This window comes from Papio anubis, chromosome 2, assembly GCF_008728515.1.
Source record: "Papio anubis isolate 15944 chromosome 2, Panubis1.0, whole genome shotgun sequence".
NCBI classification, from domain to species: domain Eukaryota; kingdom Metazoa; phylum Chordata; class Mammalia; order Primates; family Cercopithecidae; genus Papio; species Papio anubis.
Genome location: NC_044977.1, coordinates 44111451 through 44131541, shown reverse-complemented (window position 1 = coordinate 44131541; position 20091 = coordinate 44111451). Strand labels below are relative to the sequence as shown.

The window sequence follows — 20091 nt, the reverse complement described above, 5'->3', positions numbered from 1 at the left end:
TATAATTTCATTCCATTGTGGTGGGGTAAATATCTGGCATTATTTCTATCCTTTTTTATTTCATGAGGTTTGTTTTTTGGCCTAGCATATGGTCTATTATGGACAATGTTTCATGCCCTGGAGAAGATTGTATAGTCTGCTATTGTTGGATGGAGTGTTCTATAGATGTCTGTTGGTTCAATTTGGCTTATAGTCTTCTGTTTCTTTGATTAGGTATTCTATTTCCTTCTGCTCATTTGTTCCATCCATTATTAAAAGGGGGTATTGAAGTCTCCAGTTAAAACACTTGAATTATATATTTCTTCCTTCATTTCTGTCAGTTTTTGTTTTGTGTATTTTGGTACTTTTTTGTTAGGTGTATATATGCTTATAGTTGTTATATCTTCCTGATAGAGTGACGTTCTTCTCCTTTTAAAAGTTGCTCTTTATCTTTAGTAACTTTTTGTTGTTCTTTTAAGATGCACTTAAGAGTCTGTTATTAATATAGTCACTTGACTATTCTTGTGATTGCTGTTTGCATAATACATCTTTTTCTATCATTTTACTTTCCATCTATTTATATCTTTGAATCCAAAATGTGCCTCCTGTATACAGCAGTTAGATTGGGTCTTAAATGTTTTTTGACAGTGCTACTAACTGGATCTTGGTTTTTAAATCCAGTCTGACGATTTCTACCTTTGATTGGATTATTGAATCCTTTCACATTTAATGTCATTATTAATAGAGTTTATGTCTGCCATTTGACTTTTTTTCTATACGTTATATGTCTTTTTTTATAGTTCTGTTACTCCAGTACTGCTTTTTTTGCATAAGTGAATATTTTGTAGTGTAGCATCTTAATATCTTTACTGATTGATTTTTTTTCACTATACTTTGGGAGTTATTTTCCTAGCAATTGTTCTAGGGCTTAGCATATATACCTTAACTTATCAGAATCAGCTTCTGCTGTATGTTAACTTAATTCCAGTGAGACATAAAAATGTTACTCGTACAGAGCTTTATCCCCTTTCCTCACATTTTGTCATATTTTATACATATTACATTTATAAATGTTACAAACCAAACATTAGATTGTTATAAGTATCACTTTCTGTAATTTTATGTCTTTTATAGAAGCTGAGACAGAAAAGGAGGATTACTATATGTTTATAGCTTTTTTCATATTAGTCTTATTTATCACTTCTGAATCGCCGCCATATTCGTTCCTGTGGATTGAAGTTATCATCTGGAGTAATTTCCTTAGCCTAATACAAATTTGCTCCTACCAACCTCCTTTGTGCTATCACTGGAAAACATATTACATTTTTATGTTATAGGCCCAACAATACATTATGTACACACTATTTTATGATTGCTTTTGAAATCAATTAAGAGAAAAAAGGAGAAGAAATGTGTGCTGATGCTATCTTTTATAGCCACATAATTACCTTTATCAGTGCTCTTTGTCTTTTAGTGTAGATTCAGATTACCATCAAGGGTCACTTGCTTTTAGCTTGAAGAACTTCCTTTATTATTTCTTATAAGGTGCATCTGCTAGAAACAAATTTTCCCAGTTTTTGTTTATCTCAGAATAGTTTTATTTCACCTTGATTTTTGAATGATAGTTTTGTTGGATATAGTATTTTTCGTTAACAGTTGTTTCCTTTGAGCACTTTTTAATATGCTGTCCTACTTCCTTTGGACTTCCATTGTTTCTGATGAGAAATCAGCTTTTAATCTTATTGAGGTTCCTTTGTAACAGAGAAGTCATTTTTCTCTTGCTATTTTCAAGGTTTTCCTTGTCTTTGGCTTTCAGTATTTTGCCATAATGTGTCTGCTTGTGGATCTTGTTGAATTTACCCTACTTGGAGTTTCTTGAGCATCCTGGTCATAAATATTTTAAAATAAATTTCGAAAGATTTCAGCCACTATCTCATCTAATAATTTTTTCTGTTTCTTCCTGTTTCTCCTCTCCTTATGGTACTGCCATTATGCATAGCAGTTGGTGCACTTAATGGTGTCTCATGTTTTTCTGAAGCCCTGTACATTTGTCCTCATTCTTTTTTCTCTCTGTTCTTCATATTGCATAATTTCTATTAGTTTATCTTCAAGATTGTTAATTCTATTTTTTTCTTGCCAGTTCAAATCTACATTGAGCCTCTCTAAAACATTTTTGTCTCAGTTATTGTATTTTTCAGCTCCATATTTCCTTTTTTTAAAAAAAAAAAAAAAAGCCTCTCAGCCTGAGCAACATGGCAAAATCCCATATCTACAAAAAATAGAAAAATTAGCTAGGCCTGGTGGCATGCACCTGTAGTCTTAGCTACTCAGGTGGCTGAGGTAGGAGGACTGCTTGAGCCTGGGAGATTGAGGCAGCAGTCAGCCATGACTGTCCCACTGCACTTCAGCCTGGGTAATAGAGCAAGACCCTATTTCAAAATAAATAATAATACTAATGATAATGTCTTTATCTTTACTGATATTCTGTGTTTGATGGGGACATTGTAATTATGCTTTCATTTAAATCTTCAACCATGGTTTGTTTTTTGAACATATCTATAATAGCAACTTTAAAGTCTTTGTAAAATTTGACATCTGGTTGCTCTCACAGGTGATTTCTGTTGACTGTTTTTTATTTTTTTCTAGTGCATATTTTGAATCCTTTTTTTTTTTCCCGGTCATACTTTCCTGTTTCTTTGCATGTGTCATAATCTTTTTTGTTGAAAATTGGACATTTTAGGCCATATCGGAGCAACTCTGGGTACTGGTCTCCCACTTCTTTTGGAGCTTGTTGTTGTTATTTGCTTATTTGTTTAGTGACTGACTGGATTATTGTAGTGAAGTCTATTCCCACTCCCCCACACTTCTACAGTAAGTAGCCTCCAATGTTGCTCCCAGGGGCAGTACAGCATTGGATAGGCTCACAGGCAACCTGCAATGACAGTGGCTTTGGCAGTGCTCTGATTTTCTTTCCCTGATCAAACCCAGCTGGTACCAGATCTTGTACCAGATCTCATTTTTCCCTGGTGCTGTCAATGGAATTTAATTCTATTAATTGCAAGCTGATTGCTCTCTTGTTTTCAACAACGTACTGGGGCATAAGTGGTTCCACAGACATGAGCAATTAAATTTGGGTCTCTTTGAAGAGACAGTTCCTGAAGTCAATGCTTGAAATTTTTTCTGGCCCCAGATCTCTTTCCCTGATTCTCTCTGGCAAACTAACCTGCCTGAAATGCGGCCTATGTCACCAATGAATCTACCAATCGTCTCCTAATTTCCTTTCACCATAACCTCCCTAAGAGCATTTTTGGAAGTGGCTTGAACTTTTCCATCCTCTGTTGCACATGAAGTCAGTTCCTTTGGGGAAAGATTTGGAGTTCTCTTTTTACAGTTTGTTTCTACCCCAAGCAAAATCTCTGAGCTGCAGCTCTGGAGCTGGGGTTAGGGACAATGGCGGGCTTTCCTGAAGCCCAGCCCACTTTAGGAGCTGAATGCTCAGTAGAATGAGATGAATAGCCTCAGGTCTCCTTGGCTTACCTCTCCCAACATGGAAATTCTGCCTAAGGGTGATTGGGGCCCTGGCAAACATTGCACAGCCACTGTTCTAAGAACGAGGGCTGGGTAGAAGGGAGTCTCCACCTCTGGGCCACATTTACCCAGAACTTGGCGTCAGCAACAGGTAGTTTGGGGCAGGATAAGAAATGTCCCACCTGGGAAGATACTCCTTCAACTGGAAACTAGGGTGGAGGGGAAAGGAACCCTGTGTTCTTGGTGGAAGCTTTGTGGAGTAGTTTCAAACTTACTGAGTTAGGAGGGGAAAGAAGAGAGTGGGTCTCAGTTCAAATACCATAGGCTCACAGTTCTTACTGAATTTTAGTGTATGTTCTTGAATAAATGTTTTTCAGTTGCTGTATGCATTTTGGACCATTTCCAGAGACTTAAAATGCTTGTTTTAAAATTTTTCACTGGTTTCAATGGAACTAGTTTCAATGGATAACAGGTTTGCAGAGTTCTTCACACTGTCATGGTGGAAGTGAACTGTCTTTCGGAACTTGTAATGTTTTCTTTTAGAAAGTGACTATTTAATACATATAGATCTTCATAGAAAAACAGTTTTCTGATTTAACGTGCATATAAATCACTTGGGGAACTTCTTTACAATCCTGGGATCCTACTCCAAGAGATTATGATTTTCCAGAACTAGGGTGATAGTCAAAAAGAAATCTGCATGTTTAGCAAGCTGCCTATGTGATTCTTTGAGAAAAAAATATACTAAAAACACTAATGCTTACTACATAAGATTGAACTCTTCTTCTTCATTTTTTTAAAAATAAGTTCTATGTCTACTAAGGGGTTTTGCAGTTATGGTAGCGTAAACACTGGCTACTTAAACATTACAACTGTGTGTGTGTGTGTGTTGTGTTTACATCAAATCTAGAAATTCTGTCATTCTAAAAAGTGCTGCCTGTCTGGAGATGGGAAGTGCCACAGAATCACGGTTTAGGGCTGCCAAGAATCGAAGATGACAGAGGGCCCAAGGGCAAGGTTTCTCAGATTAGGGTTGGGAGATTAGAGTTGGGAAACCACCTGCCTGCCTCAGACTCTTGATTTTTCTCGTACCAGATCTGATTTTTCCTTGGTGTTGTCATTTGTAACCTTCCCTCAAAACAAAGAGAGAACACTGTAGTTTTTTTCTGCAACTGGTCTGATTTGCACACCATCAAGTGGCAATATGTGCCTTTGGCAAGCGAATTAATGGGATTAAAACAGCTATCAAGCATGCTGCAGCAGAAAGATTCCCCCGCCCAGCCGCACATTGTTATCACTACGGTGAATCCTCACAGTCATAATAGAAAATGAATATCATTTCATATTTTAAAACTCTAGACAGAAGCCATTAGCAATTTATTTTTCCCAAAGAACCAGCTAATTAAAATTGTAAATAAGATTGTGCTATGTTTGCATGTACTCCTGCGAGTCTCATGAAGAACCAGAGCATAGATAGCTAGATGACTGTTCTGTGCATATTACCACCCAACTTCCCTTCCATCTGCCCATACTCCCATCAGAGTAGAGGGCCACACTCAGGGGAAAGAAAATTTATGCAAAAGGCTTCCACAGCAGAAGGCAGAATTTAAAAAGAGGGAGACCCCAGAGAGCTCAGGAAAGCTGGGTGTCTGAGGCACTGTAAGAAGCAACAGAATATTTTCCTACTGGGTTTAGTAGGTGAGTTGTTGTTATTATTATCATTATTAATTGAAGATCAAAAGAACTGGATTTCCAAGTGGGAAATTCAAAAACACATGTTATGACAAAAAATCTAAAGATCAACCAATTTTAACTTTTTTTCATTTTATTTATATACTATATTTAGTAGGGTATCACTCCCACACTCTTGGTATGTTAACAATTGATGGCCTCTCCTGGTACCAATTCATAGATAAAATTTAGAAAATTTCTGATTTTTCTTCTGTGATTTAATAATATGCAATTATTTCTTTGTATTACAGATTGAACTGCAGAGCCCCAAAATTTATATGTTGAAGCTCTAACACCCAAGTATGATAAAAAGTGATCACATGTAGAGACAGGGTGTTTAAAGAGGTAATTAAGTTAAAATGAGGCCATTAGGGTGGGATCTAATCCAATCTGAGTGGTATCTTTATATAAAAAGAGGAGGTTAAGACATACAGAGAGATACCAGGGGTGTGTGCTCACAGAGAAAAGGCCACCTGGCAGCACAGTGAGAAGGTAGCCATCTGCAAGCCAAGAAGAGAGGCCTCAAGAGAAACTAAACCTGCCATCACCTTGATCTTGAACTTTTAGATTCCAGAACTGTGAGTAAACAAATTTCTGTTGCTCAAACCACCCAGTCCATGACATTGTTATGGCAGCCCTAGCAAATTAATACTCTCAGTAATGGTCACCTTTGCTGGAATTGGGTCTTCAACCAATGTATAAAAACTTGACATGTGAAAATAAAACTGAACAGGTAAGTTATTAGTTGATCATTTTCAGTCACAAAATGATATACCTAGGACTTCGTTAAATTATAAGTTCTTTGGTACATTATAGAGTTACTTCAATTCATAGGCCATTAATTTCTACCAACGAATGAACAATCATCATTAAGTCAATGCAGATTATTGATTGAAAAATGTACCTGACCTGACCACCCCCCATCTAAATTGGGCCCTTTTCTTAAACTCTGTCATAACATCCCTTCCTTTTCCAACATAAGACTTACTAGTTTGTAATTATATATTTATTTGTGAGATTATATACTTAACATCTATCTCCCCGCTGGACTCTCCATGAGACATAATCATCTCTGTCTTGTTCACCACTATATGCTCAGTATCCAATACAATGTCTGATCTTTAATTATTTGTTAAATGAGTGAATAAACAAGTGATAAGGTTCTTAGAACCTTAAGTTGGGGAGGTTGATTGACAGGTTTTAGGATTCCCCTGTATCTCTGGGAACTGTCTTTAAAAATGTGTTCATATACATTTCTCTGAAGAGAGGATTCACAACCTTCATTTGATTTCAAAGGGATCTGTGCACTACCCGAAACATAAGGAACCGCTGGCCTATTTCCGTGTGGTAAAACAAGATTCAATACCAGAAGACTTACCTGCAGCCTAAAACAAAGTATGCTATATTTACATTTACATGTAATACATGTAATACATATACCCACATGTGTGGGTATATGTATATGTGTATGTATAATTTCCAAGAACAGAAATGCTGCAGTGAATTTACAGAACAATCCACATTCCCACTTCCCCTGAGTAACTGATCATTCCTGTAGTCACTGAGCTCGAGCAGTAGCCACTTGCATACATTTGTTTCTTGGCAGCAACATCCATCACCCAGGCCAGAGAAAAGGAATCTGTAATTCCCTCCTTTCACCTGCTTGGGATGCTGACATCCCTCTTTGCAGGAAGCTTCTTTTAATAACAAACCTTAAACCTCCCATTTAACGAAGGCACCAGGCCATGTTTATCAAGCACAGGCGTGCAGGCAATTTGATCCAGAAACCCTGGGATTTCCCTTCCCTCACCCTGAAGCCAGAGAGGAGATCCAGACTAATCAGGCCAAGGGGGCCTCTGAGTGCTGTGTGCATTCACAGTGAGGGAGGCTACTAGATGGGCTGGCACACACTAATTGGCTGTTGTATACTAAATCTCTTCTCTCTCCCAGTTCCAGAAGATACTTCCCTTCAGTAAATTTCCTTCCTTAAAATGGAGACTTCAACAGTAAATCTGTCCGAAGAAAGGTTTTTGATGTGCTGTTAACTCTCAGTTATCCATACTAGCAGAGAAGAGCAGTTGTACAGATAATTCAAAACCAAAGGCTCTTTTAACTTTGAAGTTCACTGTTTCTAGGGGCTTGGTGGTGGATTTACCACCCTAATTATGGTTGTCTTTGTTTCTTATTAAAATGAGTTTGTCTGCCTTAGGGCCAGGCAGTTGGGTGATGTGAAAATTTTGGCACAGAATTTGTAAAACTCACCAGGGAAAATCCACAAGGTACACAAATAATCAGACTTGATTAGATTTGAGTTCACGTTCCTAATCACCTGTTATCAATTGCTTTGCTACTCTACATTAAAGGGAGACAGAAATGAGATATATTTACAGGAGACCAGTGGGAAGAGAATGAGTCTTTATATTTAGATGAAGACACAAGACTGTGTTGTGGCCAAGACTGATAACACAATCAGTGTTGATGATTTTCCTGCCTGGTCTCACAAACTTCATCTGCCTGGTCTCACAACCTTCATCAATACAGCCAGAGTGATCTTTCTATGCAAGTCTCATGATGTTCACCTCTACCTAACATCCTTCAGTGTGCTAGTCATTAGAGCTGTTCACAACCATTCTGCTCTCTCCTTCCCAGCATGTGATAGGACTGCACGATGTCCCCAGCCACTTCAAATTAGATGTGGTTCTGTGATTGGCATTGGCCAATGGAATGTAAGCAAATGTGTCACTTCTAGTTGGAAGGTTTCAGAGCCAGCGTGTGTCCAGCATTTGTCCTTGGGTACATGCTTCGTCTGGCAAGGCTGGCAGCATCTGAGCTGGCAGATCTGAGCTGGTGGCTATACCATCAGCCCAGGTCTCCCTGGGTGGCTATGAAGCAGAGCTCCTACAAGCTAGGGATGGGTGTGTGGTAGGAACAATAAACAAACCTCTGTTGTTTTCAACCACTGAGATTTTAAGGTTCTTAGTTAACTCAGCATATCCCTATCACTACATATATCAAGCTGCACCATGATTGTCTAAGTTTTCTTTCTCTAGTTAGACATTGAACAACTTGAAGCCAGAATTATTTAATTAAAAGTAATGGCAAAAGCACAATTACTTTTGCATCCGACCTAAAATATTTCTTCTCCAGTGTGTTAATTCCGGTGCACAGCATGTTTAAAAGAGCCTGGTAGAAAATGAAATTCTCTTCCTTCTTGGCCTCTGTGATTCACCTTGTTTCTGTTTTTCTAACACTTGCTCCACTCCCAACATCATCAGCTACAATGATAAGCTGTCTTTGTTTCTCAGATATATGAGGAAGGGTGGAGCTAGTCTTCTGGACCAATAATTCAGGTAGGAAGAGCTGGTGGAGGAGATAGGCATTCTTAGGCTGCAGGAGTTTGAAATATAGTGGCTTCAAGGAGCAGACACAATTTTGAAATAAAGGGTAACCATGCAGGGAAACAAAAATATATCCCTAAGTGTTAGGTTTATGAAGAATAAGAGTGGTCGTATGGACTGAACTCCTCCATCCTTATCATTATCATAACACCAGCGTTTACTGATGACTTACTATGTGCCAGGCGCCGTTCTCATTGTTTTACAGTTAACACACTAAATCCTTGCAACAACCTTATATAGTAGCTATTATTATTTCCATTTTATATATAAGGAAACTGAAGCATAGAGAGGTACAGTAAGTTCTATCTGGCCACACAGTTAGCAAACATCCCTCTCTGAGTGTTCAGCATCTGCCTGAACACTGCCCATCATGGAGAGCTCACTATCCTCCACTGCATCCCACCCCACCTCCCGCTCTGAGCCATGTCCTGCCTCCCCCTCAAACTGCCATCCCCTGAACATTTCTGCCTTCTAAACAAACATAAAGCAATTCTACTCTTTTCTCTTTAAGGCAGTCCTTTAAATATTTGAAGGCAGCAATCACATGTTCCTTAGGGTTTCTCTTCCCCAGTCTAAACAGCCCCAGGTCACTCAACCATTTCCAATGTGCCACAGCTTGAGGCCCCTCACCATCCCAGCTCAGTGACTCACATATGCTGGGGACAAAAAAACGTTGGCTAAGTCAGTGAAGTGGAACTGGTGGAACTCGCCCTTCTAGACTTGAGCTGAGCCAATGCCTCCTACAACCCCCGGCACATTCTTTCACTGTGTAAAGCAGGATCTGGAGGCATAATCTGCTGCAGGAACAGCTGGCTGGCCACATGCCCTGCACTCATCCTCATTCCAACAAATGGAATACCAAAGGGTCCGCATGTTCACAGTTCTTCCTTGAGTGGAAAGTCTGTTTCTGTCCCTCCTCCCCCTTCTCCCCACTCTCCCACTCCCAGAGGCAGCCCTGAGAACAGCCCCTCAGCTCACCATAGAGTTCATGGCAAAGTGATTGTGCTGCGTCTGGAGGTCGAGGGCGTACTGGTAGCTGACTCCGATCTCCGTGTGGCTCTGCAGGAATAACTCCTTGTTGTGGCTTATCCAGTCGAACATCTAGAGGGGACAAGAAAGCACAGCGTAATCAGAATAGTCATGGGTCGAAAAGGGCAAAACTTTCCGAGCTAGTGGAAGGGGGAAAAGCTCTCTTGCTGCTCAGTTATTGTTCTGAGTCGGAGAGTCTTAATGGGGTGGGCCACAGCCTGGTTTCTCAGGAGGGCCCTCACTTTTAGCTTAAGAACCCACCAGCACTTTGGGAGGCCGAGGCAGGCGGATCACAAGGTCAGGAGACTGAGACCACGGTGAAACCCCGTCTCTACTAAAAATACAAAAAATTAGCCGGGCGCGGTGGCGGGTGCCTGTAGTCTCAGCTACTCGGGAGGCTGAGGCAGGAGAATGGCGTGAACCCGGGAGGTGGAGCTTGCAGTGAGCCGAGATTGCGCCACTGCACTCCAGCCTGGGCGACAGAGCGAGACTCCGTCTCAAAAAAAATTAAAAAAGAACCCACCAGCAGCCGCTGTGTTGCATTACAGAGCCTAAGGGAAAAAGAGAAAATGAGTGAGATGATTGGGAGATGGGAGAGGAAGCTGTTTACCATTCCCAGCATGCTTGCTTTAGGGACAGGTGCTGAGGAGACAAGCTGGGAGGCTTAATGCATCTCCTGCTGCACTAGTAGAAGACAGAAATCTTTGAAGAAAGCAACAGGGACATCCTTACTCGCCCCTGCCCCTCTTATACACTGCCCAGCCACACACAATGTTGAATTGATTCTGAACTGAATCAACTTTTCTCATAACTCTGCAGCCTCACGATTCCAGGGTTTCTGCTATAACCAACTGGGAAGCAGAAAATGAGGGTTTTAAGGGTGGTATAAGTACTGCCTGGTGCTAGCACAGTGGGCATTGAGCCATCTTCCTCCTCCTAACTCCATACCCTGGTTTTCACTTAGGTATCCAGCTGTCTTCCAGGCAGCCCACATACTTCAATGGGAGCTGACCAGAACCCCTGGCTCTTTGGGACACCAGACCTAAGCCAACCAGTGCATGACATTTCCCAACCAATGGGATTGTCTCAGATATAAGAATGTGATCCAATTTAATACAATAAAACACAAGGGAAGTTTGCTATAAACTTATAGGAAAACAGAATCCTAGTTATTTAGTTATAGCTTCTCTTCCTCCAGTATTGTTGTATGTGGCTCTGACCTCAAATTGTTGCAGCCATTCTTCTGGCAGCCTAAGGGTGAAGCCAATGGGTAGAGAAAGGGTGGAGCCAAGACAACTGCAGGAAGCAGGCAGAGCCCTGGCTGAGCGTTGTCTGGTTTCCACTTTGTCTCTGGACTTCCTTGGACCTCAGCCAATAAGTCCTCTTTATTATTAAAGCCAGTTGAAGTTGGACTTTCTGTAATTTTCTGTCCAGAGCAGAAAATTATATTCTTTTCTCTTTAAGGCAGCCCTTTAAATAGTTGAAGGTAGCCATCACATGTCCCTTACAGTTCTCTCTTCCCCAGAGGAATGCGGACTGGAAGGGAAGAGAAAATGGTTAGGAGGCTGCTACAGAAAACCTGATGAGGGTGAGCACCTGGAAACTCAACCATTTCCAATGTGCCATAGCCCGAGGCTCCTCATCATCTCAGCTCAGTGACTCACACATGCGGAAGACCAAAATACAATGGTTAAGTGAGCAAAAGCCAGGAAAGGTATGAAAGAGTACATTTGGAGAAGAGAACTGCACTACTTAAGCCTCACACTGCATTTGGGATGGACTAAAGGCCACAGCCCAGTTGCAGAGTGGAGCAGGAAGCAGCTGAGAACAGAAGCAGGCTAAGAAGTGGCCATAATTGTACCAGCTTTCCAGAGCCAGAACTGCAGCCTTATCCAATTATGTCCCTTTAACAGAAGAGTGAATTGACTATTTCAATTACATTCAACCAATATTTATGGGACACCTGCTATATGCCAGGGACCGCTGGAGGTGACATGAGGCAAAAATGACTAAAATATGGTTCTTGAGTATTAGTGGCTTACAGGCTAATGTGGAAAATTGACATGGACTCAGATACAACTTTATTACAATCTGGCACACAATGTGATTAAAATTACAACTCAAAAAACATCTACTGATAAGATAGAGGTGAATACTGGCTGTTGAGGGAGCACAGAGGCGGACACCTCACCTATCCTTGAGGAGATGGGGAAGAGCAGAGAAGGCTTCTCAGAGGAGGTGACATCTGAGTCGAGCCTTGATTCAGGTAGGAATCAGCGAGGTGGCCAGTGGGATGCATGCTCAGGCAAAGCAACAGAACTGGGGCAGCCTACTGTGTTGAGGACAATGAAGGGTCCTCAGCTGTGTTCTGGAGCCTGACATCAAGGAGGAGGTGTGGCTGGGGAGGTAGGTGGGACAGGCTGACCACAAAGAGCCTTGTACACAGGCTTCGGGGAACCTAGACCACACATTGTCGGCTGCCAGGTGTTGGTGGAAGGTTTTAAGCTGGATTGTGAAGTGTGAAGTGAGCTTTGATGGCAGTGAGGGATGTGGACTGGAAGGGAAGAGAAAAATGGCTAGAAGGCTGCTCCAGAAATCCTGATGAGGGCGAGGACCTGGAATCCTGGATTAGGGGAGTGGCAGTAGAGTCTGAGAAACTGGCAGATTTGAGAGCTACTAGGAGGATTGGGGACTTGGTTGTTTAGAGAGGAGAAGGTGTGGAAGAGGTAGAGAGAGCAGCCAGGCTTCTGGCATGGCACCCTGAGTCCTGGTAATAAAAAGTACCACCACAGATGCTGCCTCAACAGTAAGGTATGAAGCTTGGGTGGGAAATAGTATGTTCTGTTCTAGATGTGCTGAGTTTGGGAGGCTTATGAGAGGGGAGGTATCCAGTAGGCAGTTATTTGTGTCTAAAGGTCAGGAGAGAGACATCAGGGCTGTAACAACCCACACTTAAGTATAAAAACATCACCTTCCAAAGGCAAATGTGCATGATTTGGAGATTATTCTCCCTTTTGAATTACACTTCCATCTACTTACACCGACAGTAAAGAAAGGACGAAAGGACCATTCTTTACTTCTGAGTGTCAGAGGATTTATTTCAGGCTGGGGCTCCTGTAGAGGTTGGGTCGATATTTGTGCTTTGTGCACTATACTGGGTCCTCCAGCCTCAGCTACCCTCACATCACAGGCATTTGTTCAAGGCTTTTATTTTTTCTTCTTTAATTATTATTAAGGACAAGAAGGAAAAGACAGACGCCCCAGGAATTTAGAGGACTCTCATTCTGTAATTTTTATCTTTAAAAGCCTGCCTCCCAGCCCTATTTTAAAATAATTTCTCATTTCTTTTCTTTATTGACAAAAGAATCAATAAAGTTAATGAAAGTCTGAAATGCCTGAAGTCCTTGGAACTTGTGATGAAAATGCTCACTCCATACACTTTCTTGGATGTCTCAGTAGCCGATAAGTGACCTTCCCTGTATTTTATGTTAAATGGTGATTTAGATATGCAAATAAGTAGATGACTTATGTGCTGGCACCAGAATGATTAGATTGCTTGGCACCAGATCCCTCGACCACAGAGTAGGGAAAGCTGAACACCAGCCAATTAGGGCGGAAAGCAATGCAAAAATGAGTTAAAGAAAGGTGAGAGTTGAGAGTGCCGAAGGAACTGTGCACCTTGCTGAATCAGCTTCTTACAGAATGAGGTCTGCGCCCATGTCATCCCAACTGATTTTGCCTCCTATATTTGGAGCATACCAGGTTGTCACTGGGGTCTGGGACATTCTGGAAAAGTTTAGCTGTCACTGGAGGTGGTGCTCCAAAGAGGCGACACACATCTCAGCAGAAAGAAAAAGACCTGCTCTGGGGATTAGATGGTCTCATGTGATGTCAGGAACTAGGGTTTCCTAAGGGACAATCACAAGTCTTCTCTGGGGATAAAATTGCTGCCTACTTGCATATAATCCTCACCTTTGCAAGGCTGGCTGTCTGCAAGGGTCATAGTCATCTCTATTGCATTCAGTGGAACTGGTGGCAGAGGTAGAATGTGTGCATGCATGAATGCATGCATGTGCATGTATATATACAGTCAAGTGAGATGAGGACTAGGCTGGTTCCAGGCCCAGCTCTGTCACTAACTCCACATGAGACTGTGGAAGAGTCACTTCATTTCTGGTCTTCTCCTCATTTGCAAGAGATAGTGGTTTGCAGAATGGAGGTAAGCATCCTGCTTTATAATAGGCTCAATCTGGAAATGTACAGAATGCGTTTTTTCCACCCAAAATAAAAAATAGTTTTGTTGATTCTCCTGGATCAGAAGATATGTTCATTGCTACAACTTACACTTCTATCTTTTTGAATAAAATAATGTCAGTGAGAAAAATGGCATTATTTTATAGCCAGAGAAGCTTCTGGGCTTGGTCATGGGTGCCTGTAATCCCAGCTACTTGGGAGGCTGAGGCAGAAGAATCACTTGAACCCGGGAGGCAGAGGTTGCAGTGAGCTGAGATTGTGCCACTGCACTCTAGCCCAGGCCACAGTGTGAAACTCCATCTCAAAAAAAAAAAAAAAAAGAAGAAGGGACGAAGGGAAGCTTCTTAGTCTCAGCCCTGACAATTGTGTGATGCTTTAGAGTTCAAAATGTTCACTCACCCTTCATCATTACATTGCATCCATAAAACAATCCCACAAGGTGCTATCATCAGGCCCACTTCACAGGCAGGAAAACACGTTCAGGGAAGTAAATTACAGGGTGTAGATTTAATTCATTCTACCCAAGGCCACATTCACCATTAAGCCATGCTTTGGGGACACCGCCCTGCCTCCTGCTCACATGGCTGTAAGACTTGCTCTGCTTGAGCTCCACAGGGCAGTTATCCTTAAAAGTTGGCTGAAAGGGCATTGCAGTACTCCAGCTGGGGTAAGGTGCTATTCCTCAATAGGAACATTCCCCTGCCATTATCTAGCCTGCTCCTTCTCTGCCTCCTCCTTCTTCTCCTCTTCCTCCACTGCCTGCCCCACCAAGATGGAATACCAGATGTCTGGGGACAGCTGATTCAAATAGCTCTAGTTCTCTCAGTACTCACTGAATGAATGAATGAATGAATGAATGAATGAATGAATGCTGAGTTGGACATAAGTTCTTCGGTTGCTAGTGTCCAGATAGGCAGACTCTTTCTAAGCTCCCTTCCAGCTAGGACATTTTAAACTAAAAATATCTCCAAAGTGCCTTCAAACTTGTCTTTGTTTTTTGAGAAGCCACAAATGGTGAGTTCAACAAAATGTAATATAACAAAAAAAATTCTACAAAGAGGAAAGTTCATGTCTAAATAATGAAATTGTATCTCTTTGAAATCAACATAGTTTAGTCTCATTAAGAAGATAGATGTTACACGTAAGTCATTTGGGGTTTTTTTTTCCCCCTTTTCTTTTGGGGTTTTGTTTTTAACCAAGCTAAGTAAATTTTTTTTCTGCTGGCTAAAATCCAGTGAAAATATACAAATCTAGTTCTTAATACAGTAAATGTTAAATGAATCTATTTAAATGCAAATTAGGAAAACAAACAGAAACCTTTTTCTCCTTTCAATGATAGGAATAGCTAAAATGTTATTATTGTTCTTTTTTTAAAGAAGCATAAATTATTTCATAGGACAAGTATATTAAGAATCTTGTGTTTATTTTCCTTCATTTGCCAAATTTAGCAAAAGCATCTGATTTAGAGTTTTAACTTTCAAACCACCTTACTATCTATTGTTAGTATTTTATACTGTAATTATAGATTACATTGGTATTAAATATGTTCATATTCAGCTTTGATGAGCTGATTAAGAGGACACAAGACAACCAATGGCTTTTCTTTGCCTAAATATGCACATCCCAACAGCAACCATGTTCACTATACCCTGTGTACACTACAGTGGATCATCCATAAAAGCTTGTGCCCTGGAGAGAACCAACAACCTCCTTGCAGGTGAACCTTGTTATATCTGGGAAACTAGCTGTCCAGTTAATTCCAAAATAAAATTTTATGAGTGTGAGAGCGCAAGGAACAGAATTCAAATCAGTACAGACTCTGCTGAATAAACTTTGACAAGCTTTATCATTGGTCTCAAACTCAGTTCCTTATCTGTAAAATGTGGGTAACAATTTAAACTACTTAAACCTTAGGGTATCAGGGAGATTCAAATAAAATGATGGTTATGAAAATGCTTTGTTAAGTGCTACACATATGATAGATTTTGAAATCCACATATGAGCATATATTCTATTGCACATATTTTCCAAATGTTTTTCATTATAGTAAAAAACAGAGGAAAGGTGTGAATTTAAGATTGCAGTAGCCGGGGAATCACACCTGCAGCTCACATGAAAAACATCCACAGTCTGCCCACCTAGACATGCACCCTCAGAGTGACCACAGGGCACTGCACAGACACAGCCCAAAGGTGCCTGTCCATCCTCCCACCACCTCCACCTTCACGCACTCAGAGGCCCAGACACCCTCTCAGGGCTCTGCCTGAGGGCACTGGTGCCTTCCTGCTGTCCCTGGGTGGCCTGACCAGGGAATCTTACTTCCTCTTGGCTTGCTTCCAGACTCTTCCTTCCCCACCCTCTCTGCCACACCTCAATTCTCACTATTAGAGACTCAGTCCCTTTGGCTCTTAACAGTTTTTCACTCAGGTGATATGCCTATTAAAATGCAATTTTTCCTGCAATCCCTCCTGCAATTAGTTTATCCTAAATATAGAAACAGTTTAGTAAGAGGGCAAGGTCCTTTGTGAACATGACCCAGGGATGAGATCCTACAAAGTGGCAGAGAGGTCCTAGAGAGAAGGAGGGAAGCCCTAAAATAGACTTGAGAATCAAAGGCAAAATCCCCCCCTACTTTGCAATTTTGCTTTCATGGAACTTGGACTGACCCAGGACACATTTTCTTGTGCAAATAGGGTAACACACAGACCTCATGTGTGTATATTCTGGCCCAGCACCCCCAAGACCCTTCTTGGTTTTCAGTTATCCACTCTCCTAGAATTGAGCTTTGCTAGTTTTCCAAAAACAAAAAGGTGGAGAGAGAGAAAAAAAGAAACATAAAGGACCCCAAAATGTGGCGTTATCTCCAGGTTCCAAGAATTCCTTACTGAAAGAATGTGACACCTCACCTCTTTTGTATCCTGCAAACCCTGCAGGCCACAGGGTATTCAGGTTCTGAAGAGATCATTACATGGATATCCACAGACAGGGGAGGCAGCTGGGATATGGGCCTGAGAGGCTGTAGGTGTAATAAATATCTCTTGAAGCACTGCTTGTTTCCTTCGTGTTTTTGGCATGTCAGTTGGCATACTTTTATATATTGTGTAAAAGAGAAGCCATTTTTGTCTTTTGTCATAAATCCAGTCTGCTCAAGGAAGGACAGCACAGCCTGGTTACCTGGGAGACACTTTCACTGTATCCTCAGTAACTGGCCAGGATGCCAAACATCTCACTGACCAGGCCATGTCTCTGACCTGTAAACATGCTACGGATCCCCTAACTCATTTCTTACACCTTCCATACCCAAATTCCTTAAATCTCAAATCCCATGTCTAACACCCTTACATGTTGCTCACAATCTAGAACAGGTCTGATTTCTCCGTAAAACAGCCAAATATCCCACTACAAGCAAAGGGTTAACAAAACCCTTTCCCCTCTTACATGGTAACTTGACCTTCAGTTAACATCCAAGTTCAGCTTCCCTGAAAACAGATAAAAGATGGTATGTGCCAACATGTTGCTAAATTATGTTTCTTATGGTAAAAAATACCCCCTGCTTCACAAATTTCATGTGGATTGGGAGGAACTGTAAGTGAACTGCAAACACCTGATGGGTACACCATATCTTGGACATTCTTGAGGTGGTGATTTTTATAACTGCAATGTTCACTGCAGAAACTCTGGGAGCTGTGCCAATGGAGTTGTTACCAAACATACTGGTTCCCATGGGGCATGGAGTTTATAAGCCATGGCAGCTCCTGCAGCTGCCCAAAGCAGATCTTATCTCCTTGCACCTAAGCGAATGGCTGAGCTGAACTGCTGTAAGCACTGCTCTGCTGGCAAGCTGTGGTTCCCGTGTTATATCATTCTCAGTAGATCAGTACCCAAGATGGCCCATGGAAGTCTCGTAAGTCCAAGTGTTTAGTAGGACCTAAGAAGACTCCCTGGTAGGTGCTGTGCTCATATTTTAGAGCCAAACTATAGCTACAACAGTACTAAGCCTCTTGTCTTCTTTTTCTTCCTCTTCCCTTCTCTCCATAACATGATATGTTAATGTTATCTCCATAACATCAATAATGATGATGGTTATGACAATTGCAGCAACTAAGATTTGTTAAATGCTCCCTATGTGACAGATATTGTACTAAGCACTTTATATTATATTAACTCACTTAATCCTCCTAATAACCTCATAATTATCTCCCCAATATTAACCCTCAATATCATCATCTCCATTTTATGAATTAGGAAACTAAGGCATCAAGAAACTAATTAACCTGTCCAAAGCCACACAGCTAATGAACATCAGTCAAAGTTTCAAACCCAGGAGGTCTAGTTCCAGAGTTGATGCTCTTAACCCTGCTGCTAAGCCCTCCAGTGAGCTCAGAGCTTCATTCTGTCTCTCCTTCTCTTCATCACCAAACTTTCAGAAGTGTGTTCTGCCCCTACTGCCTTTGTTTTTCCTCCATCCACTTCCTCCTTCAGCCCTTAAAATATGGTTGCTTTTACTACTTTCTTGAGCTGACACCCACGATGAAAACCCGTCACTTCCTAGTTTCTGAATTCTTTATTCATCAGTTCTCATTCACTTTGACCTCATGTCAGAATCAGATTCAGTCCTTTCTGAAATTCCAACCTGTCTGCCCCGCAAGACCAGGTAATTTTCAGCAGCAGCCCATCTGGCTGCAGACACGATGAGTGTCTCTTCCTTCTTTCACAAGTCTCTAGACTTGTGAACATCTTCTCTGGAGAATCAGTGTTTTCACATACTTGAATTTTCTTCCTTGACACATCATATCTAGTCTCAGTATGACAAAAATGATAGGAAAACTCTAATTTTGAAAGCTTACCAATCCTCCAATCCTACATTGACTTATCTAAACTTACCTCCCACTTCCCTGGCTGCCAATTTGTGGCTTCCTTTTGTGTCCCTCACAGCCTATTGTGACAATCTAAAGATGGACCTCAGTCCTCTACCCTTCATCCATCAAACCCTCTCCATGTGAATATCCACCGGGGTCCACAACTTTAACAACACTAATACTATTTCTTATTTCATGTGCCTGTGCCAAGAGCCTTCATAGTTTATGTCACATAATCCTCATAATAATGCTACAAAGAAGGTATTGTTAATTCCATTTTAAACATAGTGAAAACTCACTATTAAGAGGCCAAATAAATTGGCTAAGATCACACAGCTTGTAAGTGATGAAGATAAATTGGAATCTAGTGTCCACCTGAACCTAAATCCCATGCAAGTTCCTGTTTCATAATGTTCTCTAACCATAACTTCCCAGATAACTGACAAGAATAAATACATGCCAGGCTCTACACAATGAGGTTTACACACATTATCTCAATCCCCATAACAGCCTTATGAGGTAATAGATGCCATAATCACAACCTTTTAAATATATTTATTTGTTTATTTTAGGTAGAGAAACAGATTCAGAGAGATTAAGTAACTTGGTCATGGTCACACATTCTGGGTGGCATATTAAAGACTCAAATCTAGGTCTGCATAACTCCAAAAGTCATGCTTTTAAACCATTAAATTGTCTCCCAAATACACACTTAAATCCTGGACTATCTATAGTCACACAGTGCCTGCTATGGTTTGAATGTGCCCCCAAATTTCACATGTTGGAAACTTAATCCCCAAGTTCATATGTTGATGGCATTTGGAAGGGAGAGCTTTGGGAGGTAATTAGGATTAGATGAGGTCATCAAAGTGGGACACTCCATGATGAAATTAGTGGCTTTAGAAGGAGAGGAAGAGGAACCTGAGCCAGCACACTTGCCCTGTCTCGACATGTGGTGCCCTCTGCCATGTTATGATGCAGCAAGTAGGTCCTCACAGGATGCTACAAGCTCTTGGACTTCCCAGCCTCCAGAATCATGAGCTAAATAAATCTTTCTCTATAAATTACCTAGTCTCAGGCATTATTTTATAGCAACAGAAAACAAACTAAGATAGTATCTATGGACTCAATATGAATATCCTCTTGATGTTCCACAAGCATCTCAAAACTACCACCTTTTCCTGTCTTCCCACACCTTGGCATCATCCCTCAGAGCTCAACTTTTTCTCTATTTTCTCAAATAACTCTGGAATATGCCTTTTACTTCCATTGCTGCTGCTACTTATCCCTCAGCCCACCCTGCCTAGATAATA

At 41.1% G+C, this 20091-nt stretch overlaps 1 protein-coding gene across 24 annotated transcripts in view; it reads right to left on the bottom strand.

The window, feature by feature from the left end:
• Positions 1 to 20091, bottom strand: part of KALRN (kalirin RhoGEF kinase) — a 690448-nt gene that overhangs the window by 415438 nt on the left and 254919 nt on the right. For all 24 annotated transcript variants that reach the window (XM_031662269.1, XM_031662306.1, XM_031662320.1 and 21 more), the window contains one exon: positions 9615 to 9737. In XM_031662269.1, the coding sequence (XP_031518129.1) occupies positions 9615 to 9737 (123 nt within the window). The remainder of the gene's footprint in view (positions 1 to 9614; positions 9738 to 20091) is intronic.